General features: G+C 40.3%; 1 protein-coding gene across 2 annotated transcripts in view; it reads right to left on the bottom strand.

The window, feature by feature from the left end:
• Positions 1–23,473, bottom strand: part of CPNE3 (copine 3) — a 41,551-nt gene that overhangs the window by 5,603 nt on the left and 12,475 nt on the right. For both annotated transcript variants that reach the window (XM_070631345.1, XM_008544494.2), the window contains exons 4-14: positions 22,710–22,784; positions 21,099–21,170; positions 17,865–17,948; positions 15,567–15,656; positions 11,468–11,566; positions 8,524–8,610; positions 7,778–7,837; positions 7,118–7,251; positions 3,338–3,392; positions 3,204–3,255; positions 382–515 (exon numbers count right to left, since the gene is read on the bottom strand). In XM_070631345.1, the coding sequence (XP_070487446.1) occupies positions 382–515; positions 3,204–3,255; positions 3,338–3,392; positions 7,118–7,251; positions 7,778–7,837; positions 8,524–8,610; positions 11,468–11,566; positions 15,567–15,656; positions 17,865–17,948; positions 21,099–21,170; positions 22,710–22,784 (942 nt within the window). The remainder of the gene's footprint in view (positions 1–381; positions 516–3,203; positions 3,256–3,337; positions 3,393–7,117; positions 7,252–7,777; positions 7,838–8,523; positions 8,611–11,467; positions 11,567–15,566; positions 15,657–17,864; positions 17,949–21,098; positions 21,171–22,709; positions 22,785–23,473) is intronic.

The following is a 23,473-nucleotide window of genomic DNA, read 5'->3' on the forward strand; positions in this document are numbered from 1 at the left end:
ACAGGTAATGGTTGTCTAATTCAAACCTTTCAGCACAGTAAGTAATTTTGCAACATCTACCGCAGTCGTAAGTCTCCTCAAGCCTTAATTTGTTAAATATACCTTCAGAAAGGGAGACAGCCGTTTTTGGGGGTGGAACCTATTTAAGAAAAATTAATGCAAAAGACAGAGAGGAGACTCACAAGTATAAGGGTTGTTGTGTTGTTGTCTTGCTTTTAATGATCACTAAGTTAACAACAGATGTTACTCTCAAACCAAGGATGATGATATCATTATTTCAGCTCTGACTTTATATCTTGACACACCAAATAAACATAAAAATGGCGCCAGGAGCAACTACCACTCCCCATTCTCCCGGCCCCCTGGCGACAGCGCACTTACAGAAGCTGTCTGTTGTTGCGTGGCTGCAGCGGCAAACCTGGCCACATGATTTATGATTGGAGAAAAATTCGTTGGTCCATAGAGTTTTATCTGAGGAAGGCAGGCCCGATATGCCTCTATAATGCCTTGGATTCCTAGACAAAAAAGCAGTGTTACAAATTCTCAAGCACAATTTAAGGGTTCATTATTCACCATATTGGCTAATTATATATGAAGGAATAGTGCTTTAAATAGTTAAAATTTCTACATTCAGGAGTTCCTCTAAGCTATATATTACAAAACTCCACAGCTATGCTCCATCACAAAAACCTATAGATTCTACCCTCCCCTAGTAGAAGGCATTTATTTTCATCTCAGCCAAATCAGTCATTGATCTACAGTAGAACTTTTCCATTGCTTGATCCCGATGTGTTCAGGGAATGAGACTCTGAGGGAAAAAGAACGACATAAATGGTGCTGCATCATGCAACTGACCATAAGAGCTAAGAAAAACTGATTACATGGGCAAACTTTTGCATATATGGCCAGAGGCTCTAAAAGAACACCAGATGGCTATAAAGCTAATAATTCTGGTCCGGGCTTTATTCAACAGCTTACAGGCTACGCATAGCATGGGAGAGTGTGTAGTTCCAAATACTCACTTCCCAGTGATTTATCACATTTTGCTGCAGAAGCATGAATGCGTTTGTTTATGGGGTATTGCCTAGGCCTGCCGGGATGTTATGTCACAGAAGATTGGGCAGGGCCATTTGACTAGCTTTGACAATCACGCAGACAGACATGACACCCATGTCTAAGCAGGCACTTTAAGAACGAACGCCTGTTTTCACCAACGATCTTGCTCTTTCCCTCGGCCACAGGAGCAGCACACGAGAAGAAACACGGAGCAGAGCTGCAGCCCAGCCACAGGTAAAGCAGTATGTGAAGTGGGCAAGAAATAAACTGTTGTCATCATGAGTCACTGAGCGTCAGAGACTGTTTATTACAACAGCACCACACGTTGAGAGGAGAATGACATGCCTGACAAAAGCACCACTGACGAAACGTTAATGCCACAAGGCACCTGCTGAGTCTACTCCTCATGTTAGTGTCCAGAATTCAGGTAAGATACCAGAAATCCTCCAAAAATTCCCCCACAACACATGCCGAGATCATCAAGGAAATCTGCCTCAGAAGACTTTTAATATAAACCAAAACAGGTCTCTTGTTAAAAAATGCCCATGATAACAGAGATCAACAAGGAGGAGGAGTGTACACTCGGCTCAAAAGCCTCACAAGACCCACTCTCTCCTCTCAGCATTAAGAGTCCCAGCAAACTCCTCTTGGTCACTTTGAACTTAGGAGTACGTGGTCTTAGGAACAACCTTTGAGAACGGAACTAATCCATATGTAGAGGTGGTTTACGGCCACCGGGCGAGGCTGTGACTATGATCTGTCACTCCAGTGCTAACAACGACAGTATGCTAAGAGAGGCCGGCACCAGGATCCAACCACCATCACATGTGCCGTAGAAAACGAGTCCGTAACTGCAGCAATAACAGTATTTTCTTCCATTTCTGTCATCTTAGCTCACTTTTCAATCTGAAGGTATACAAACTACCAATTAAACTTCTTCACAAATGTCAACTGCCTTCTATTCTTCCACTAAAACCGAATTACGCCAGAATCCTTCCTTTGCATTAAATGAAAAAGTGAGACATGGTATTTTGGGGCAACTAAATTCAATAAGTAATTAGGAAAAGGGGATTCAACTCCCTTGCCTTAAAATAAGGCAGGATTTTTCTGTACAGTATCTCCTTTGTCTAAAAATCAAACTGATTCTTTCTCTAAAAATCAAAAGTTCCTCACAGAGTCAATGAACATAGAGCCCATTTCTTGAAAAGAATGATATTCCCAGCTTCTAACGGCTAGGCTTAAAAAGGCTTAAAAGATCACAACCAGCCACTGAAAGGGCATCAAAGCCACAGGGAATTAATTTGGAAAATGTGTTCTGGAAAAAAGAAGAAAATCCTAACACAAACTCCTCCCAGCACACTGTCCATGCTCTTCTATGAACACTGTTTAGGAAGAGAAGGAAAGAATACCTTCTTCCGTTAGGAATCTAGACATTTTGTAACTGTCAAAAGGACAGAAAATTGGCTTATTGTCTACAATTTTATGCCTCTGCTCCTACCTCCTTTTCCTACTCAAAATTGTTCAGTCTTACATAATTTTGTGGGAGATTTGGCATTTTAGGTTGACTACTCAATGGGGTGGAAAGGAGGAAGCTTCGATATTCAAGGTATAAAGAAAAAAGCGAAAGGAAGGGTGAGCATCTGCGCCTGCTTTCTACACAGAGGAAGGCGCCACAGTCGCTGAGTTCCTCATCCGTGGCCCACCTCATCTGCATACCGAGCACTGTCTGCACAACAAGCAATTCGATGCTGGGCACCTCTTTGCAGAGACCGACAGCTACTCTGTTCACTGAATGACTCATTTTATTGAAGGTTTATTTTGAAATCAACCAATATGGGAAAATAACAGGATTATTCTTATTGATCTACTCTCAAGACTGAGAAGTCTTGTTCTCTCCAGCCTCTTCCGTAGAAGAATCTAGCCCGCGATCCTCACCATAATGGAGACCCGCCCCAGAACTGGGGCCACCACTCTCACCCCCAGCTTGGTGCCATTCTTCTCCTTTGCACAACAGAAAGCTAAACACGTCACAAAAAGGAACCTGGAGAGGGATTTTGAGTAGCTTTAAATCACCAGGAAAAAACAAAGAGGTGACAAATACTAGCATGCTTTCAGTTCAAAACTTTCAGGTTTCTTCTCTAACTTACCGTTACAGTAGGGATTGGATGGGTTAAAGTTCAGTGGGAACTCGTGCGAAACCTGTCAAAAGATGAAAAAGGGACTGATGGGGCCCAAGCTGCTTTTCCAGGAGAAAAAGCTTTAAAAGGAGATTTCCTCTTACTTGCCACTGAGGAGGGATCTGGGCTCCAAAACCAAAGGCTGGAAACATCTTATCACTGAAAAGAAAATTTGAAAAAAGCAAAAGATCATTTTCTCAAAATAGAGTTTTATCTTTAGTCACAATAAAACCAATATAAGCTTACTTTTTAAAGATTCAAAATCTTGGAAAAATATAAAACAAAAATTACCCATAATAACCACAAAGAGAACCAACGCTAATGTTTGGCAGCTCTCATTCTAAGCATGTTTCTGTGCATTGAAGGAGAAAAGTGTCTCTCCATATACGTTTATAAAAAAGGAATTTATATCCACGTTTTATAGCATATTCCTTTCTACTTAAATACTGTATATAATTTCACTGAATAAATACACAATTAATCTATAAAGCCCCCAAAACCACAAGTTTTTTCACTCATTTACAGAAAACTCTGGCAGCAAAAACTGACCTCAACTGATTATTTTTATTATTATTATTATTGGGTTTTTTGGTACCAATTCTTATGGTCCTTTTCTGCATTGAGGATAGCACCTAGGTCATACATGTCAGGAATATTTCTCCTGGTTTGGAGTCTGTCTTTAACTTTGTTTAAAATATCTTTCCCTCTATATTTTTAATATTAATGAATGTGAACAGAGAAAAGTTCTTTTACGACTTCTGCTTTCACTGTCTTGCTTTTCAGGCCTCCTCACTGCGAGATTATACACAATTCACATACATTTTCTCCTAGAACCTTCAAGGCTTGTTTTTGATATTAAACTTCTAATTCATCTCGAAGGTGTCTGGAGAAGGATAGCAGACAGAACCCGCTCCTCCCTCTTTAATAACAGCACACTCCAGCGGGAGACCAGCTCTACTCCAGCCTCTCAGCCGCCCCGCCCATGTGTGGCCAGGGCTAGGTTCTGCCAAGGAAACGTGAATAGAAGGATCTGTCAGCCGCGTCTGAATCATGCCCCTGAGAGGGAATGCAGATGCTCGCAGGTCCTGTGTCCTCCTCCCACAGCAGCCACCTTGGGCCCAGAGGTGGATGCTATGCGCTGAGCACGGCAGAACCGCCCATCAACCCGACCTACTTGCCTCTAGACATGCACCATGAGAGAGAAAAAAACCTCTATTTTGCCGAAACCACTCTGTTTCTGGGTGCCCATGTCAGCATTTTTGTCTACACTCTAATTTATACAGAACAGTATCCTAACACACACAGGTATGAGCCAGGGATCCACATCCAGCTCTTGTCCAGTCTGACAGCTGTCACAGCCCCTTCTGCTAAAAGGCCATCTGGATCACTTACTAAATGCACACACACGCTTGGGGCTATCTCAGGGCTTCTTGCTTTGTTCCACTGGTCATGTACCAGTTCCCGACTCTTAACTAATATAGCTTTGCAAGTTTTAATAACTGCTGGAACAAATTCCCCTTCATTTCTGTTTTTATTTTCCTGAAAAGTTTCTTGGCTATTCTGATTCATTTTATCCTCTAGAAAGTTTCAAGAATTATTTTATCATGGTTTCACTGCAATTCTGATTACAGTTGACGAATTCAGTGAGAAATTTTACATTTTATGTCATTATTGTGGCACCTGCTTATCTAGAATTGTGGTATGTGTGTCCAGTTAAACAAGTTTCCTTCTTTGTCCCTCAGTAAAATTCTGCACTTCTCCCTCACTAAAGATCCTAGACCTCTTACTAAACTCGTTCTCATTTTTTATTGTGTAATGAATTGTCATCTTTTATCCACTATAATTTCTTCGGTTGGTTACTTGCTGTTAGTGAAAAGTTGCTGACTTTTTATTTTACGTTGTAGCTGACCGCCTTTCCGAATGCTCACCACTGTCTAACACTGCTCACTTGAGTCTCTCAGGTGTGAATTCACCCTCCACTGGTCTGCTAGAACTTGCGTCTGGGATGCTCTTGGCCCCGTGCCTCTGGGGAGGAATGGCCTTGGACCAGCTGTCCCTTCCCTTCCATGGTTCCTGGTCCACTCCGGCTCTCTGTCTCTTTGAGTCAACTTTGGGGATTTACAGCTTCCTAAAAAATCATCCTCTAATCTACAGTTTCCAATTAATAGTATAAAATTTTACAAAGTACTAACTTACAATCTTCTACATGTTTTCTCAATTTAAGCTTATAATCTCTGTCTCATTACTGACATTCCATGCATGCTTTCTCTCTTTCTTGGGAGTCAGTGTTGCCAAACATTTGCCTAAATTTTGTTAACTTGCAAAGAATCATTTCTTCATTTAATTTATTAATTTGATGGTTTTTGAAAAACTTTGCAAGCCATCACTTTCTGTGTTTACAGGAAGCACAGCTGTGAGAGCGTGTCTCTGGAGCCAGACAGCCCAGGCTGAGTCCTGTCCCCTCCAGTCACCAGCTGAGGGGCCCTGGAGAAGTTACTGGACCCCTATGCCTCAGTTTCCTCATTGGTGCAATGCAGATGATAACAAGACCCATCTCTCAGCGAGCATGAAGATTAGACAAATGTCATGCAGAAAGAACTTTAAATTGTCCCTGACACGTCACAGCTAACACATACATAGAAGCTGCTATTATTATGTTTTTACTTTTTCTTCCTATTCTTTAATTTTATTTTGTTGAAAAGCTAGTTCATTTATATTCAATTCCTCTTGTTTAAAAATAAAAGCAGGTAAGGTCAGAAAATTTCCTCTATAAAGAGAGGACCACCCACAGTCTTCCATACCCTTTATTTCTAGTCTGTTATTACACTTCAACTTCCTCTTTGATCTAAGAACTACATAAGAATTTATTTATTTCCATATGGTAAAATTTCTTTAGTTACCCTTTTGTTATTAACTCACAGGCGGCAGTCTGAGAAAGTAACCCTGTAAATCTTTTACTCTTTATATGAGCCCCAACATAACTGTGTTACTTTGAAATTCTTACTATATTTTTAGCTATTTTCAATTGAAATATTTTGATACTCTGTAATTAAACATATCCATGGTTATAGTTTCATTTTGGATAATACAACAAAGTGTTCTACAAAGTAATTTTTTAATTACATTTAATGCTTTAAAATCTACTAGGCTAATATTGCCTAATAGTGCCACCTTTGCTTTAGATTCGTTAGCATTTACCTGAAAATTTCATCTCTTTAAATGTCATAACAGATTAATGAAAAGCTCCATCAATATGTAAGTGCTTTTATCATCAAATAATAGGCAAAAATAAGTGAAAATTTATACTCTGCCCTAACAGATACAGAACAAAAAGTTACTAACGCATGTTTTTTTTCTATTGTTTAGTAAGCCCTCAAGAGGACCTATTTAAATCTATTCAAAATATATCCATTGAGAATCCATTCAAAATATTTTATAGCAATTAGGTCAAGTCATCCTTTGGCAGTCATTCAAAGTCGCCATTAAGAAAATAATTTGACAATGACTGTCAAGAAAACAGATATGTTAAGAAATAGTGTTTACAAAATGTGTCATCTGGACTCAATCACACAGATAACCTAACCCCTAGGAGCAAACCCCAAGGAAACTAGACCCAAGAAACAAGAGCCTTGCTGACCTCGGTCAGCTGATTAATCAGGAAGCTATACACACGCATAACAACTGATCGCAGCCAGAGATCAGAGGTCAAAGGTAAACACACAGACTGTCACAAAGAGAAAAACAGAAAAGAGAAGACAAGAGCTATCTGAGGAGAAAGCTCCTCCCCACAGCAGCCTTACCCCCCCAGCTGTGTGAGAGGGCTGGCAGGTAAAGCAGAACAGCGCTTTCTGGGAGTCAGGAAACAACACGTCAGTCATACTCACGCGTCATAATCTTGAACGACCAGTCCCACGGACCAGATGGCAGTCAGATACTCATTGACACCATTGGGGCTGATGTAATGAAGGGAGTCAGGAGACCTGGGGTCGCCATTGGAGCCAGTGAAGTCCACTCCCACCTGCAAATAACCATCACAGCCCTTACCAGGAGAAGGCAGGGACCCTGGGCTTGTGTCCGGGACAACCTCGAGACAGACACACTCATCCCAGAGCCCACTGCTGCCATTTCCTCACAAATGTCTGTGCCTCTGGTGCCTCCACAGACAACTAACAATGAAAGCTTCAGCACAGAAGCACCTGCGAGTCCTATTTTCTAGGCGCCTAAGTCGTGAATGATAACATCGTGACTTCGGATGCAGGGCTTGTATTCTGTACATTGTCTGACTAATGCTTTCTGCTACGTTAACTACTGCAGGATCATCACTGGCTTATACACATCTGCCTTCTGCCGGAAGGAACAGGTCCTATCCGCAAAGCCAAAAGCTTCATGATGAACCTAGGGGACCTGTCAGAGGAGGCCACACTCGACAGATGGTGTAAATGTCATCACAAAGTCGGTTTCGCAGGAAAAGAAAGAACACTGTGAAGTGGAAGAAGAAAGCAACAGGTGACAGCCTCCTCTGAAAAATCCAGTGCGTTACTTACAGTAAAATTCAGCTGACATCCTCCCATGATGTAGTCTAGGAATGTGCATTCCACTGTAATCTAAAATCAAACAGCAAATGGTTAAAATTAAAACTCTCCTACGACACAAGAGAAACAAAATGCTCTCTGGCACACATTTTTAAATTTTTAACAGTTTATAAACTGGACAGAACATGACATCACCATGTGGCCACACTTGGGTTTAATGCGCCACTGCCCCACACGTCATGCATCTCTAAGATTTTACTTTAAGATAATTATGGCAATGTTAAGATTAGAATATTAATGGCCAAAGATGAAACAGACTGACTTTAAGTTTTAAGAAACTAGCAATGGGTCCAATGTGCTGAGGGCTTTAATAAGCACAGTAATCAAGATTTAAAAAAAACAAAAAACAAAAAACCCCACTTGTCTGTTGTAAGAAATCTCTCGGGGTTTTTCCCTCCACTCATAACATCTCATCTTGAAATTACGACAGGAGAGACGCACTGGGTCAGGCCACTTGCACTAGTGCCCCAGGAAAATACCCGGATGCCTCACGTTTCCTAAGACAATGAAAAACTTCAATATTCTTTGTCCTTTGCTATGAGTTGTCAAACCTTGAAAGCAAACTTACTTGAAAGATTCCCAGATGCTCATGTGATTTTCAATTGCCCTAATTTTAAGAGTTTGTCTGATATATATCACAGTGATGTAAGAACTCGAAATGTGGTCTCCTTCCACTACAAATGGTCAAGACAACTAACCTCACACTGTTTCACACTGATAACACCTGAATTCTTGTAGCTTTTCTTCTTTTGCCTCTTTTTTTCATTTATGCATTCAAATTCAATCTGTAGGAAGAAGACAAAATGTTAATGCTTACTATCGATGTTAGAAATGCCAGTGTGAGTTTAAACGAATGACTTTTTTCTCTTGGAATCAAACCACCTGCTAACGTGGGCCTGCTGCAAAACACAACTCTGAAACAATCACACAACATACGAAGTGTGTGAAACACTTATCCGCAAATTTCCAAAAGGCATTCCTAAATTGGTATGCCTTTTAAAGTATTTCCTAACTATAAATTTCCTTGCAAATGCTCCAAGCAAAAATCTTTCTCCTTTATAATAAAGGAAATAAAATATTATTCCTAGTTGTTACTTGACAAAAACACAAAGATACACTGCTTAGAAAAGAAGAAAACAACCTACCACCAGACAACAGACCTGTATGAAGCCCAGCTCTGTGATAAAACATGTAGCAAAGATCATCTCGTCCACTGGAGTGTGCGTTAGAAACAGATCTAGGATCTCACACCCTCTCCTTCCCCCAAACAGGACGCACTTCCTTTCCACCTCTAATCCATTGTCCATCTGTACAGCTGGGTCAAGGTCCTTCTCTATAACATCAGCTACCATTCCAGTCTTCCCTGATGCCCATCCATCTCCTTAAACTTCCACAACCATATAAAATTTAGTTACATACTTTTTTTTCTTTTTTTTGAGGAAGATTAGCTCTGAGTTAACATCTGCTGTCAATCCTCCTCTTTTTGCTGAGGAAGACTGACCCTGAGCTAACATCCATGCCCATCTTCCTCTATTGTATATGTGGGATGCCTACCACAGCATGGCTTGCCGAGCGGTGCCATGCCCACACCCAGGATTTGAACTGGTGAACCCTGGGCTGCCGAAGTGGAACATGCACACTTAACCGCTGCACCACCGCGCCAGCCCCTAGTTATGTACTTTTAATTCTTCTCAATTGTTTCATTTCATTTTTCTTTTCACACCTAGGGTATAATCACCTATAAATTATACCTTCCAATTTTCTCTGTCTTGTCTAATAAGAAATAAGAGATACTCAATGAATACTTGGGAAGTCACCTCTTCTGGTTAACAGAAAGCAACTCATGTACTTTAGACAGAGTCATTACTAATTTTCTAAGAATCAAACATTAAAAAGTATATTTGATACAATGATACAAAAGAAAATTATGTTAAACAAATTCCTTGATGGTTCAGAATCCTGCCAGAGTCTCAGTCACCATCATAAATATTAATTATCGAATATTTGAGATGCAGAGATGCATTAAACAGCATTCTCACTGGTAAACGGCCGCATTACTTCACTTGATTTCTTCACACTCTTGCAGAGTGAGTACCAGGTGGCGGGCCCTGCTCTGGCACTGAGAACACAGAGACGGTGAGACAAAGCCCCGTCTCTGAAGAACGGGCGTGGCTAGACCGTGTCACTGCAGCAACACGACAAGCCTCATTCTGTCCCGGGGTGGGGGGAGGCTCAAGTTAGCTGGATTCAGGAAAACTTTCCATAATACATACAGCAGGACACAGTTACTTAGCTCACTGTCTTCTAAAAGCAGGTCATTACTGACTGGAAAATAACGACAAAGTGGAATCAGTGAAGCAACAATCCAGACGGCTCCTCACAGCTCTTTTAGGTAGCTTACTTTATTTGACGTGTTAAGATTTTTAGCATTTTCCATTAGTCCCACCTTCTAAAAAAAAATCTTTGAATAGAATATTTACAGGTGAATTTTGCTGCTGTTTTAATTCAAAGATTGTTAACTTAAAGCCAATTCAATCTTTGCCGTTCAACCATGAGGTGCGATTTGAAAGGCCTTTCCTCCTTCACACACGCAGTTCTGTAAAGGCTCCTGCCGGTGCCTGGGCTCTGCGGCCAGGGAGTGGGGCAGGACTGGAGGTCTCCGCGTGACCTACTGCAAATTCCAGTCCCACTACGCTTGTTTAAAAGTCATTTCTTCCAATTATTTAAACCAAACGACTCACAAGTTTTATTTATTCATTTAGTATTTAAGTTTTGATCTAAAACTATCGGCGTCTTCCTTTAGGCCACTTCCTTTACAGGACTCAGTACAAAAGACCTTCTCACCTGACCATGACCTTTCACCTCTAAACCCCATGTGCGTATTGTCCAAAGCAAAGGCTATACACGTGAGCATTATTCGGGTCTCTAAGCAGGTGACAAACAATTCATATCATTCTGTTATAAGTAAGCTATAAAGAGAACTAACAACTTATTCAACTAGAAAGGTAAAGAAGATGGAAGCAACTTATAAGTTTTACTTATAAAATGCCCTGGAATAGTTTTTAGTCATTCTGGTTGGAGACAGGAAAGTTCAGAAGCATTCTTAGAAATACGTCAGGATGCTAAATAATAAACTGAGTGCAGTTAAGGCAGACAAACAATCTTAACAAAATGAGCGCCGCTGCACAGCAGCTCAGTCTGCACAACTGGCCGTTCCGTAACTATGCTCTTACGCTTCCTGTGGTGGGGACGAGGCGGAGAGAGGAGCCGGACGCAGCCGATAAGAGCCCGTCCAAAGGATCATAATGCACACAGTTCAAGCCCAGGTAATCATCTAGTGTTGTAGATACTAATTATTGTGACCAATGAAAGGCCGAAGCTTTAAAACAGGATTTTCAATCAAATGATCTATGTCATCTGAAGCCGAAGGAAACCAAATCTCTAAATACAAATGTTAACTCTTAGCCCAAGTGTAAATTTTGGATCATCCAATTGCTAAACAAATAAAATCCACATATTTCAGACTATTATGTAATACAGAGTAAAAACACGGTAAACCGTTTGCTCTACCAAGGAAAAAACTGAAATAATAAATATTTGGCCAAACTGTGAAGTACGTGGAAATGACAAAGACCAGCTCACAGGGGAGTTTCTGGAGGCTTCCTTCAGTTTCGTCATGGTGGTCTGAAAGGTTCCAATGAGATCATGCGACCCATCGTTGTCATAATCATAGCACTCTACCTAGAATTAAGCATAATAAAAATACATAAAAATCAACGTACTTTTGTTAAAAAGGATTGGTTGCAATAAACGGGACTTACCGAGGAATGCCCTTTTAGTCAAAACTAGTGAAAAGGTGTAATACACAGTCCCACGTGGAGACGCGGGAACTGAGCTCCTAGAGGGCCAATACTGAAGCACTTCCAGGCCTCAGCTGTTCGCAATGGGGCTCTAGCACAGATCACAGGCAGATGAAAAACACAAACGCTGTTTAAATTCCACGTTAAGCAGCCTCCAGCTCCTCTTTCACGCCCTTCATAAGCGCTGATGAAGCCAAGACGGAATTACGCCTCCTTTCTCCTCCACTCCCATACCTTGTCATCACTATAAAATGGCCAAAGCCATCCTCTGGAGGAAGAAAGGAAGTCAGCATCCCGGGCAGCTAAACGTTGTCTAATTAAATTCTAGACAATTTAGAACTACGGAAAAAGGATTTCATTAGCTGCAGGCTGGAAGGCTAGGCTTGCAGCAGGAGTTACATATGATGAAGTCACATGTGCATTATTCTAAGGGTCACAATGATGAAAAAGAAAACTCCAGGAAAGAGCACTTAACCCCCTGAGGAAGCAGCCACGCTGGGTCCTATTTTCTGCATTTCCATGTAAGACAGGGTGAATTTTAGTCTCAGCTATGGCTCTCACTAAATGCTCGCTCCTTCCTAAAGCAGAGAAGAGAGCTGAGGGTCTTTGATTTGCATGGAGTTTAGTGCCAAGCCGAGAGATGAAGCCAGAGAGTAAGCATGCATGAGAATACCTGAATAGTCACTGCAACGAGACAGTTCAGGTGGTGTGAGCTGTTAGCAGGCAGAGGAGGTCACTGTGATCACTGAATAACCAGCTCTCTATAGCACCTTAGAATTTCAGGACAGACGACTGCACCTCTACAAACATCTACTACGTGCCCTTCACCCTATGTCTACTCAGGCTCCGGAGGGAGGCAGAGGAGCTCACCAGTCTCAGACGATTTTTTTTTTTTTTTTTGACGAAGATTAGCCCTGAGCTAACTACTGCCAGTCCTCCTCTTTTTGCTGAGGAAGACTGGCCCTGAGCTAACATCTGTGCCCATCTTCCTCTACTTTATACGTGGGATGCCTACCACAGCATGGCTTTTGCCAAGCAGTGCCATGTCCGCAGCCGGAATCCAAACCGGCGAACCCCGGGCCGTGGAGAAGTGGAACGTGCGCACTTAACCGCTGCGCCACCCGGCCGGCCCCGACGATGTGCGTCTTGAGTGGTAACCGACACAGGGAAAGGAGGGCTGGGCTGGACACTTCTGAATTGTTCCAGAGCCTACAATCTAAAACAAAGCCTGTACCTGAGAAGGTTTCTGTGCTGACACGATGCCAGTGGGCTGCCCTTCACCAAGGCAGACTAACCACCACACTGGAGCGCCCGGGACCTGCTCGGGCTCGCCTGGCCCAGTGACTAATTCTCTGCTCAGTTCCGTGGGAAGCGGACTGAGTGCTTATAATAGCAGGAGTCTTTCACACCTTACCGATATTTTCACTATTATTCAGAAGACTAAAAATCAATCAAGCAACTAATAAAAACAAAGTCCAGAACCGCAATTTTGAGTAACAACAAGGGTTTTTATTTGTTGCAAGCACTGCAGCCACAGAGCAATTCTGACTGTTTGACTCCTGCCATATAGTTGATACTTGACTTTGAAACCCAAAGCCCTAAATCTGACTCTTCAAGGGAAAAGAAAATTAATTTTCTTACTAATCTTTTTCTATAGGAAGTAAAATTATGATAAAGCTGAAAACAATCAATATTTTAATGACTGCACTTTTTAACAGTTTTTTTTAATTCTGGAAAACAAGACTTTGCATCTTAGATTTGCATTCAGGAAACTCCAATTTATATCTAAGACAAGAGCAAGCTTTGATAAGGGCAAAATGTTATTTAAACAAAGCTAATGAAGACCTAAAATGTCATGTTTAGACTGCCTCAAACTTCAGGAAATGTGAAAATATTTTTAAACTGTAATTTCTGATAACTTACCATAATATATAGGAAAAGCTCACTGTTGCCCTGTTGAAGGCAAATGTTTAGTGGTAAAGAAAGGTGTGACATTTATAATGCTGGCATCTGTTCAGCTACAGCTGGAGGCAGGTGATATAATGATTTGTGTCACTTAATTTCTCTTCTCAAGAATTCAAAAACCAGTACTACTGGCTGCTCTAAACCACAGTATCAGCAGCGCTTGTGATTGAAATATATGCATATATACGTATGTGCGTACGCATATATGTGAAAGAACGCACACACCACACAACACTACATTCACTAAGGCATTCCCATTTCAGGCAAGGTGGAGGCATGCATGATTACTTCTCTTATTCACTTGATCTTAGGAAAATAACACTCCATGCTAGAGTGAAACCACTGGCATGTTCACACTGCAGCAAAGAAGTTACTGGTGATTCTGACTCTATTCTCTGCTTTATGACTTTTTACTACACCTCCAAGCAGGTTCCAAACACCAAGAGAATCACAGATGTATGACTTTCTGACACTGCAAAGAAATACAGAACTAAAGAAATAAAGACACTGATGATGTGGCAAATCAAGTTGTGTAGTTAAAACAGAGAAACTTTGAAGAATGGAAGACATTCATCAGACAAAGCTTCAGGAAATCAGTTTACTTACTATAACAAAATAGCCCTGCAAGCAAGCCACTGTGTGCAAAAAAAGTTTAAGAAACAATGTTTCATTGTTAACGTATTATTACAAACAATCAAATAGGTATGGTTAAGGCATTTTTTCCCCATCCTTTCCTGCATCTCAGATCTAATAAACTTCAACTTACTATTTTTAATGTGAAAAGCAAAAGTTCTACATTTAATATAATAGAAAGTAATTTGTAAACCTACTTTTCAACTGTTTATTTTTTACCTAGATTTTCACTGCTGTTCAAAATATCACATAAATCATACTTACATTGATCTTTAAAGTATTCTGCAAACTGAGAACAAGCTTTTATGGATCTACGAAACGAAGCAGTTTTCAACAATAACAGCATCTGTACTGTGTATAGCAGTTTCTAAAACTTGCACTTTCATTAATTTAATCCTTACTTCTTTTGTAATATAGACATTGTTTTCCCTATTACATAAGCGAAGAAGTCAGACGGGCTGCCCAAGACCCCTTAGCTGGTTAAACGCCTAAGTCAAAAGGTAGACCCTGGTCTGAGTCCTAACCTAAGCTTGTCCCATGCCGTCACTCTGCCTGTTCTCATCACATTAATCACCAGGAAAAACAACCAAAGCCAAACAAACAAAAAACCCACCTGACATCTGAACACAAGAAAAGGCTTCTCTCTGGAATTTTATGTAAAGTGACTCCAGTTATAAAGTGTCTTAAAAATAATATATATTTTGTAATAAACGGGTATAAATGAAAACATTGTTGGATATCTGCTGCCACTTCCTCTTCCCACTCTGCTTTCCTGACTCTAAATCTAAAGCTGTGTAAAAGTTTTCAATGAATTATATCTTGTTCTGAAAATAAGCAGCAGCAAACGCCGCCACTGATCTCTGCTGCTGAGGACAGGAGGCGGCCCCGGGCCTGAGAGCGGCAGCTGCCGTCACCTGCCCGGCACGCCCCAGGCCGAGTGTGGGAAGTGTGGTTAAAGGTTGCTATTCGCAGAGCAAAGGAATCTTCTTAAAAGAACGATTTAAATTGACTATCTTATTTGTAAAAATGAAGGGTAAAATAAAAATCACAGCATCTGATTAAGATTTAGGTTCATAGACCAGTCAAACATGCCTAGTCCTTCCGACCATTTCCTCACCAGAAACACTCCTATTGTAGTATTCCTCAACAGAAATGAAATTCAATCCTATAGCTATCTATTACATCATTTACCTTCTTAAATACTATCTCATCAATTCTTTTTATAAAAGAGGTGAGTATGTGTGTAAATGTGCATATATAACAGATAGATAATTTCAAATTACCTTAATAGTTTTGTCCATATCTCCATAGCACAGGGAGTTCAGAGAGATTTTAAAAGGCCTCCACGCGGGATTCAGGTTGTTTTTAATAACCTGTAAAAATGAAGGTGCAAAGACCAGCCAGGAAAACTTCCATTCACATCTTGGTCCTGCCTTCCCGAGATTCTGCCCACACTCTCACCAGTCAGCCTTCACCTCTCCACCCAGGCGACCCTCTCAGTGGAAACCCAGCTACGACAAGATGATACAACTACTACACGAAAAACGTGGTACAGTGTCTAGTCGTGATACACTCCAAGGAAAGAAAAAAAACTACTTGGGAAATGTATCCACCCATTACAAGTAACGCTTAGAAACTACAGATTATTGATTTTGTTGGAAACCAGGCTTTTCACTGCAGGACACAGAAGATTCAAATATGGAATAAGAAAGGATGGAAAAGAACCTTGCTGGGTTGGATTTGAACTGAACAAATAGTCTAAATTCATGATTTAAAATTTAAAAAATGTATACATATACACATACATAATAAACAGATATACACAAATACACGTTTCCCAGCTGAACCCACTGAAAAGGCCTGAATGCAGCGACATCCCAGTAGCAATGAGAACATCTAGACTCAGATCTGGGTGTCCAAATACTGCTACCCTCTTAAAGGGACAGTGTTCCTTAAGAAATAACTCATTGCAGACCTGGCCCAGGCAAGCACAAGGTGAACTGAGAATATACTTTAACATAAAATAAGAGGATGCTTAAAGGCTAATGAGGTCATGTTAAAAGAACCTAGGAGTCACATGAAGGCACTCCTCGCTGGTCAAATTTGGATTAATTTGAGCAGCAAAAATAATGACAGTAATGGGGCCAGCCCTATGGCCAAGAGGTTAAAGTTCGCACGCTCCACTTCAGTGGCCCAGGGTTTCACAGGTTCAGATCCTGGGTGTGGACATGCACCGCTCATCAGCCCATGCTGAGGTGGTGTCCCACATAACTAGAAGGACCTACAATTAGAATATACAGCTATATACTGGAGCTTTTGGGAGAAGGAAAAAATAAAAGAAGATTGGCAAGAGATGTTAGGTCAGGGCCAATCTTAATAATAATGGTGACGGTAATAAATTATAACACAAGAAACACAACTGTGCTGTAACAATCCATGAGTCTACAATGATACTAAAATAAGAAAAGAGAAAGTGAGAAAGGAGAGATGAAAGAGGAGTATCTGCTAATATATGTAAAGGGATGAAAGATTCAGAAAAAAAAATCATTATTTTATGACCTCCAGCAATGGATTCATGTATGGATTGCCAATAGATGCTAAAACCACTGGGTGGAATGCTGGAGAACAGGTTGTTCCTGCAGTCTCACAGTATCACACCACAGATCATTTATTAATTACAAAGAAAAAAAAAGGGACTTCACCATGGCGCGCTCTGGTGGTCACCAGCTCAACCAAGCGGTCAAGGTTGGCATCAATAATATTGGGCAGCATGACATCATGGGGCCCCTGATGATGCAGAGCAAGGTACACACATAATGCTGTTGATGGAAATGTTTGATCTGGATCTGGCTGTGAGGAAACAGAAGACTCCAGAACATTGACATACTGGTCTTGATTATTCAAGAGAGTCAACGGCATGAAGGTATATGGGAGGAAGGGAGAAGAGTCTCACATTGGGAACATAATAGCCAAATGCAAAATGTGAACCTCGAATTGATGTTGGACAAAACAAAACAATATGTATATAAACCATGTGTGAGACAACCAGGGAAATCTGAAGATGAATGGTATATTGGATGACGTTACTGAATCAATGTTAATTCTCAGGTGTGGTTGTATAGGACAATGCCCTCGTGCTTAAGAAACACCTGCTGTAGTATTTAAAGGCAGAGTCGTGATGTCTGCAGCCTACATTAGGATGGTTTTACAAAAGGGAAGTATATGTGGGCATGTGTGCATGTGTGTGTATGTGTGTGCGTGGTGTGTGTGTGCACACAAGTGAGGGACAGAGAGAAAAAACACACATGTGTGCAGGGATGACCAGTCGGTGAATATAGGTGAAGGAGACACAGGTATCTTAGGGTTTTTTAATAGGGTTTTACATTTTTCAAAATAAAAACTTAATAATTAAGTATGGGAGTACTTCCTCATTAAAAGAAAAAAAATGAGCATGTTGACCCTGTGTCTCTGGCTATATATCTGAACTCTGATTACTTTTACAAATACATAATTTTTAAAAATTCAGATTACTACAATTCCAAAGGAAACCTAAACTCTACTTTCCAAATTCAGATATTCACCTCTGTTCGATGCACCATCAGCCAGTTTCCATCGGATGTCTGCTTGTGGAATTCCAGGTACGGATCTGACTTTCCAAACAGATCCTACATTAAAAAAGAAAAGGATTTATTCTCCTCTGAAACCATGTGAAACTATACTTCACACGTTACATGTTAACGACGCCTTAAGTCTAGCTCCATCGTACAGACATACATAGCATAGTACAGCAGTAAACACCACTGCCATCGCCTTCCTCGCAGACTCAGAAACTTGCTGCCATCTACTAGGAGGACTCTTACGGCATTTGTGATAAATACTTGCAATCCTGTGTGTCTCACCCTTACTTCTCAAAAATATGATGGCTTTAAAACATACTGATCAATAGGACTCATAATCAATAAAACATTTCTGGCTTGTTTTCATTATCAACAGTGTTCACTCACACGGCACTGAGAAGTCTTATATAAAAGATACCCCAAACATTAGTCATACTAATTCTATGAGGGACAGAGCAGTTATCAGCAACCAAATGGATTCAGAGAGGTTCAACAACTTTGCCAACATTCCATATCTAATTAACTCATCGATCCAAGTCTTGACTTCATATCTCATCTTTCTATAGCCAATACTCTTTCACCAATTCCACGCATTTCTTTACACACACAGGGAGCAGAGGTAAATGTGTGGAGTGCATGGTAGAATTACTTCAACGGCACAAAATACATCTTCTATTTCCTCTGAAATTCACAGCACTGCTGTACAATGCTCAAGCACACTGAGGGCTCAAAAATACCCTCATCGCCATCTCAACACGCACACACGCGCACACGCACACACATACACAGAGAGACAAAATTCTGGAAGGATGTACAAATTACTCCTTAAGGTTAAACTCGAGCAGTCAGATTATGGATAGTTTTATTTTCCCATTTTTGTTTATCTTCATTTTGAAATTTCTATACTCCTTAGAATATATTATTTATTCTTTGTCAAAATGAAAGAACACCTGTTAACTCCACAGTAATATATGCAGCTAGGTCCCTAAACCAAAGACTTTCTGAGTCCTGAATTTATCTCAGTATTAAATTCAGAACTAAGACAACTATTTCCCTCCGCAGCACAGTTTAATGCCAAATATCAAAAGCGAAATTCAACCATGTGTCAAGGTGACAGGATAACCACTCAGAGAAGAACGATTTCTCTAAAACACAAGAATTTGACTGTATAACGCAAGTGGAATATATAACCTAAAGATGAAAAGAACTTCAAAGAAAGCTCAAACTATTTTCACTAAAAATATTTCAATTATAATATGGATATTTTTATTATGAAACTATTAGACATTATATAAGACAAAAGAGATAAGTAATTACGTTAATATTTTTAGGAACCAAGATTTTCAGCATAAGAGAAAAGAGGTATAAATATAGAATTAAAGAAATAAAGCCTTGTATTCTATATCTGAATTGGAAATAGTTATGTAAATTTATAATTTAGTTTTTCTTAAAAAAAAGTCTTTCCTACATCTGTTTACTAAAACACTCTAGAAACAATGAGCCACAATAATCAATAAACAGTAAGCACCGCCAGTACCAGACTGTGTTCTCTAAATAGCAATTCCCACTAAAATGTAGTAAGGTTTCTTTTAATCTGCCAATCTGGGGCAGAAATTAGATAAAATAAGCCTGGAACATTTGTCACTCCACAGAGCAAGCAAGCTATCCAAAGACCCCGGGGTTGTGACAGACGGTCTCAGGCTCAAACTGAAAGAAGCTCCCACAGGCCAAAGCTGGGGTACTTTGAGCATCAATGAGAATTAATTGACAGCGATACTAAAACTAAAAACAACAAACAAAAAAAACCCTCATTGGGCACAGTTAGAGGATGGTAGGGAACCAACTTATTCTGAAAAATGATAAATATGGGGGAAAAAAAATCAAACATTTTAACTTGCCTTTTCTGTACAGACCCTACCTCAGAATAAATACCTAACGTGGAGATGAATACTTCTCTCTCTAGAAGTATTCTCACTAATAAATGAAGTAATGATAGCATGAGAATATCACAATTTTGCAGACTCTGACTAAAATAATATATCTAGGTAGTTATGGTCAATGACCACTAACATCCCAAAAAGATACAACTCAACACTACAAGCCTCCGGATGGAAGTACACGCCGCCACCTAGGAAAGTGTCTTACCCACAATTCAAGATACCGTCAGATCATGCCTCTAGATTCAATGACCTGCTTACAGAAATCAGGAAACAAAGGCAGAGAGGGGAACATGTTAAAGGACACCACAGGGGTTTAATGAGCTACACAGAGTATGAAATTTCTACAGGACAAACCACTCAGCTTCTCTATAGAATAAACTCCGTGGATGGATGGATGGACGGACGGATGGATGGATGGATGGACGGATGGGTGGGAAGGAGGGAGGGAGGGAGGAAAGAAGTAAAAAAAGGGGGGGACTTACAGATTAAAAAAGACTTGAGACATATTAACCAATTATATTTTTTAAAGAGCCTTTAGAGAGACACCGCAATATTTAAAATGAAATGACAATATGTCTGGGAGGAGAGAAGGCAGAAAGGGGCAGAAATGAAACAAAGCCGGTCATGAGTTACAACTGTTGAAAGACGGCTGAGGGGACAGGAAAATTTTTTTAAAATACTATTCTATTTTTGTAAACGTTTAAATTTTTCCAAAATAAAAAAAAAAGTCCTTGGCTACAGGTCTAAGATGTTTGCAAACTGAAATGTAAGGTAAATGCAAATGCTGAAAAATACTGATTAGATTATAGAATTAAGTACAAAAGTCACTCAAGGAATTATTCTAATCCATGCTGTATACTAAATGGTTGTGTTATTACGTACTAGTACTCATCCTTCATAAAAAGTACTGACTTTTGAATGCAAAAAGGAAAATCTGTAATTAATAAAGCATGGAACGTTTGCTTTTTCCTTAAGATAACCCACCTACACTCTCTCAAATGTATTTTACATAAAATCAATGCTTGTATTCACTCTTCCTCTGGGCGAGGCAAATCCTTTGATCATATCTCGAGGAAAGAGGTAGAGAGAAATGGGCTCTGCTTAAACACACACAGAAAAGCAGAACTTGGAAGTCACTAATGCTCTAGGTGACGCTCAGCTGATGGAGTTCACAATATTAACCGTGTTATTATTTTCTCAAAAGGAATCACTGTGAAGCAAAACAGGATATCCTTGTTGGAATCTCACCACCACTCACCTTATTATCCAGTTTTCTTGCTTCCATTTCAAACAAGACCACTCTGTTATCCTTTATTTCTTCGGCTGAGATCTATGAGTAGATAAGGCAAGTGAAAGAAAGTATGTTTTTAGGGATTCTGATATATCCAGGAAGCACTGACTTATTCTGTTATCTAACAGTATATAAAGTTTATACTAATATAAATGAATTCTAAATGTTTAATAACAAAATGGTACCATCAAGAAAGATTTATCATTATCTCTTTTATGCATGTGAAATAAATATTTTCCCCAAATATGCCAAATCTGCGTTATGCAACTTCCTTTTTAAATGTTCTTGCCCAAACTGGATCTTCCCCACTCCAGCGAAAAAGCAAAGCCGTGGAAGACCGCACGACACTGGCTAGAGCTCTCCAAACACTGGGAGGCTGATTAAACCATACCTAGAGAGCACTACAGACGGAAACGTCAGACCAATATTTTTCATCCAGTCTAACTGAAAGACTTATTCTACTTAAAAACAAATTCCAGGCTATGGTGGCCTGGAATAAAGCTAACGACTGGTAATGTTCTCTGTCCCACCGACATCAACAGGCCCAACAGACCGAGCGTCCCCATGCCGCAGGAAATTTAAACCAGAGCACAGCAGCTGCGCAGAGAAGTGTGTCTGATCATCACAGTCACCCTCGAAAGTGGCTTTCTCCGGGAGCCAGCCTCCCGTCCTCAGACAGAGCTGAAGTCAGGAAACTGTCACTCCAGGTAGTGATTACCAGACAGAAACTCTACAAATGAGATATTTAATAGCGTGGCATTATATGACTTGAAATCTAAAACAGGATAAAGCATATATTCATTTGCCCAGAGCCAGGACGTCAGCAGTGGAAAACGCGGGTGGGAGGACAGGAGCAGCAGAGCACAAGCACAAACGACAGTTAAGAGCCAAGTTTCAATGGCCACGTCGTAATACGAGATCCATCTGGAATAAAACGCATTATGGAATGTTCTGTCATGCTGAGGGGACGGTGCTTGCTTTATAGAGAGCCAAACTGATCCATTCGGATTATTAAGTAGTTTCTCTCTAACTTGGGAATTTACCCTTCCATTGGAGAGAGGCAAGCATCACCAACGTGCCCCTGAGTCTACAGGCAACTTAAAAACTCAAAGAAATGAGGCCGGCCCAATGGCATAGCGGTTAGGTTCACACACTCCACTTTAGCAGTCCAGGGTTTGCAAGTTCAGATCCCAAACGCGGACCTACACACCACTTGTCAAGCCATGCTGTGGCAGCGTCCCACATAGAGGAAGATGGGCACTGATATTAGCTCAGCGACAATTTCCTCAAGCAAAAGGAGGAAAATTGGCAACAGATGTTAGCTCAAGGCCAATCTTCCTCACTAAAAACAAAAACAAAAAAAACCTCAAAGAAGGAATTCTCTCACTGCATTTTTCTTTCTTTTTTGGCACAACACATTTCCCATTTGTGATCAATATAAGGCAAGGGTGGATGGAGGGCAACGTTAAGGATCAAGCGATAAAGCCTGGCTGTAGAATACTTGTCTGAAATGTACAGTTCCAGCATGCTCTATCATGCTAAATCTTTGGAGGCAAAGGACGAGTATCTCAGTGTTACCGTGATGCTCCCTCTCCCTGCAGGTCTGCCATTTTTGAGCACCAGTGGTCGAGTCAGCTTCTTACTGGAAACAATCTGTGAAAATTGCAAAGTGACATTACAAAGAGCTATTTCACTTCCATGTGTGAATTTTTAAACTGAATGGCTTCAAAAAGGTTGAGTATAAAGTTCACTTAAAGTCATTAAAAATGGAAACATTAAGTTCCTTCCTTAAAGATGTAGAGATCATAAAAGCCATCTACACACTAAAAACCCACTGGAAAAGATTCCAAGGAGCCAGTCCTGGCAGACACAATCTCCTGCCCACCAGGTTCTTTATCAACGACTTCAAAGCTTAACTTCTTCCTCATAACGGGAAAAGAGGGCCAGACTCTCACTGCGTTCATAAATCACTGAGCTGAAACCCCTGTGGGAAAAGGTGGGCCCAGAACACTTGATAAATGGGATTCAAGTTATCAACTGACACATAACTTCAATATATAATCCCCACAAAATGTCATTTTGAATAAAATAATACAGTAGACCCAGGTACTCTCAAATAGGTGTCTCTCTGAAATTCACTATAATTTTAGCTATACTGTGATTTTTTTCCAAAAAATAAAAACGACTTCAATTTTCTCTTTTGATACTATTTATCAAAGTTTTAGAAAACTGATCAGCTCCATATTGTCCTTTAGACACAGGAAATACCATGATCCGCAAACAATCCAACACTGAAAAATAAACTCATAAAGGAAAAATCTGAGCAATAAATGTCACCCACT

This window comes from Equus przewalskii, chromosome 8 (genome assembly GCF_037783145.1).
Source record: "Equus przewalskii isolate Varuska chromosome 8, EquPr2, whole genome shotgun sequence".
NCBI lineage: Eukaryota > Metazoa > Chordata > Mammalia > Perissodactyla > Equidae > Equus > Equus przewalskii.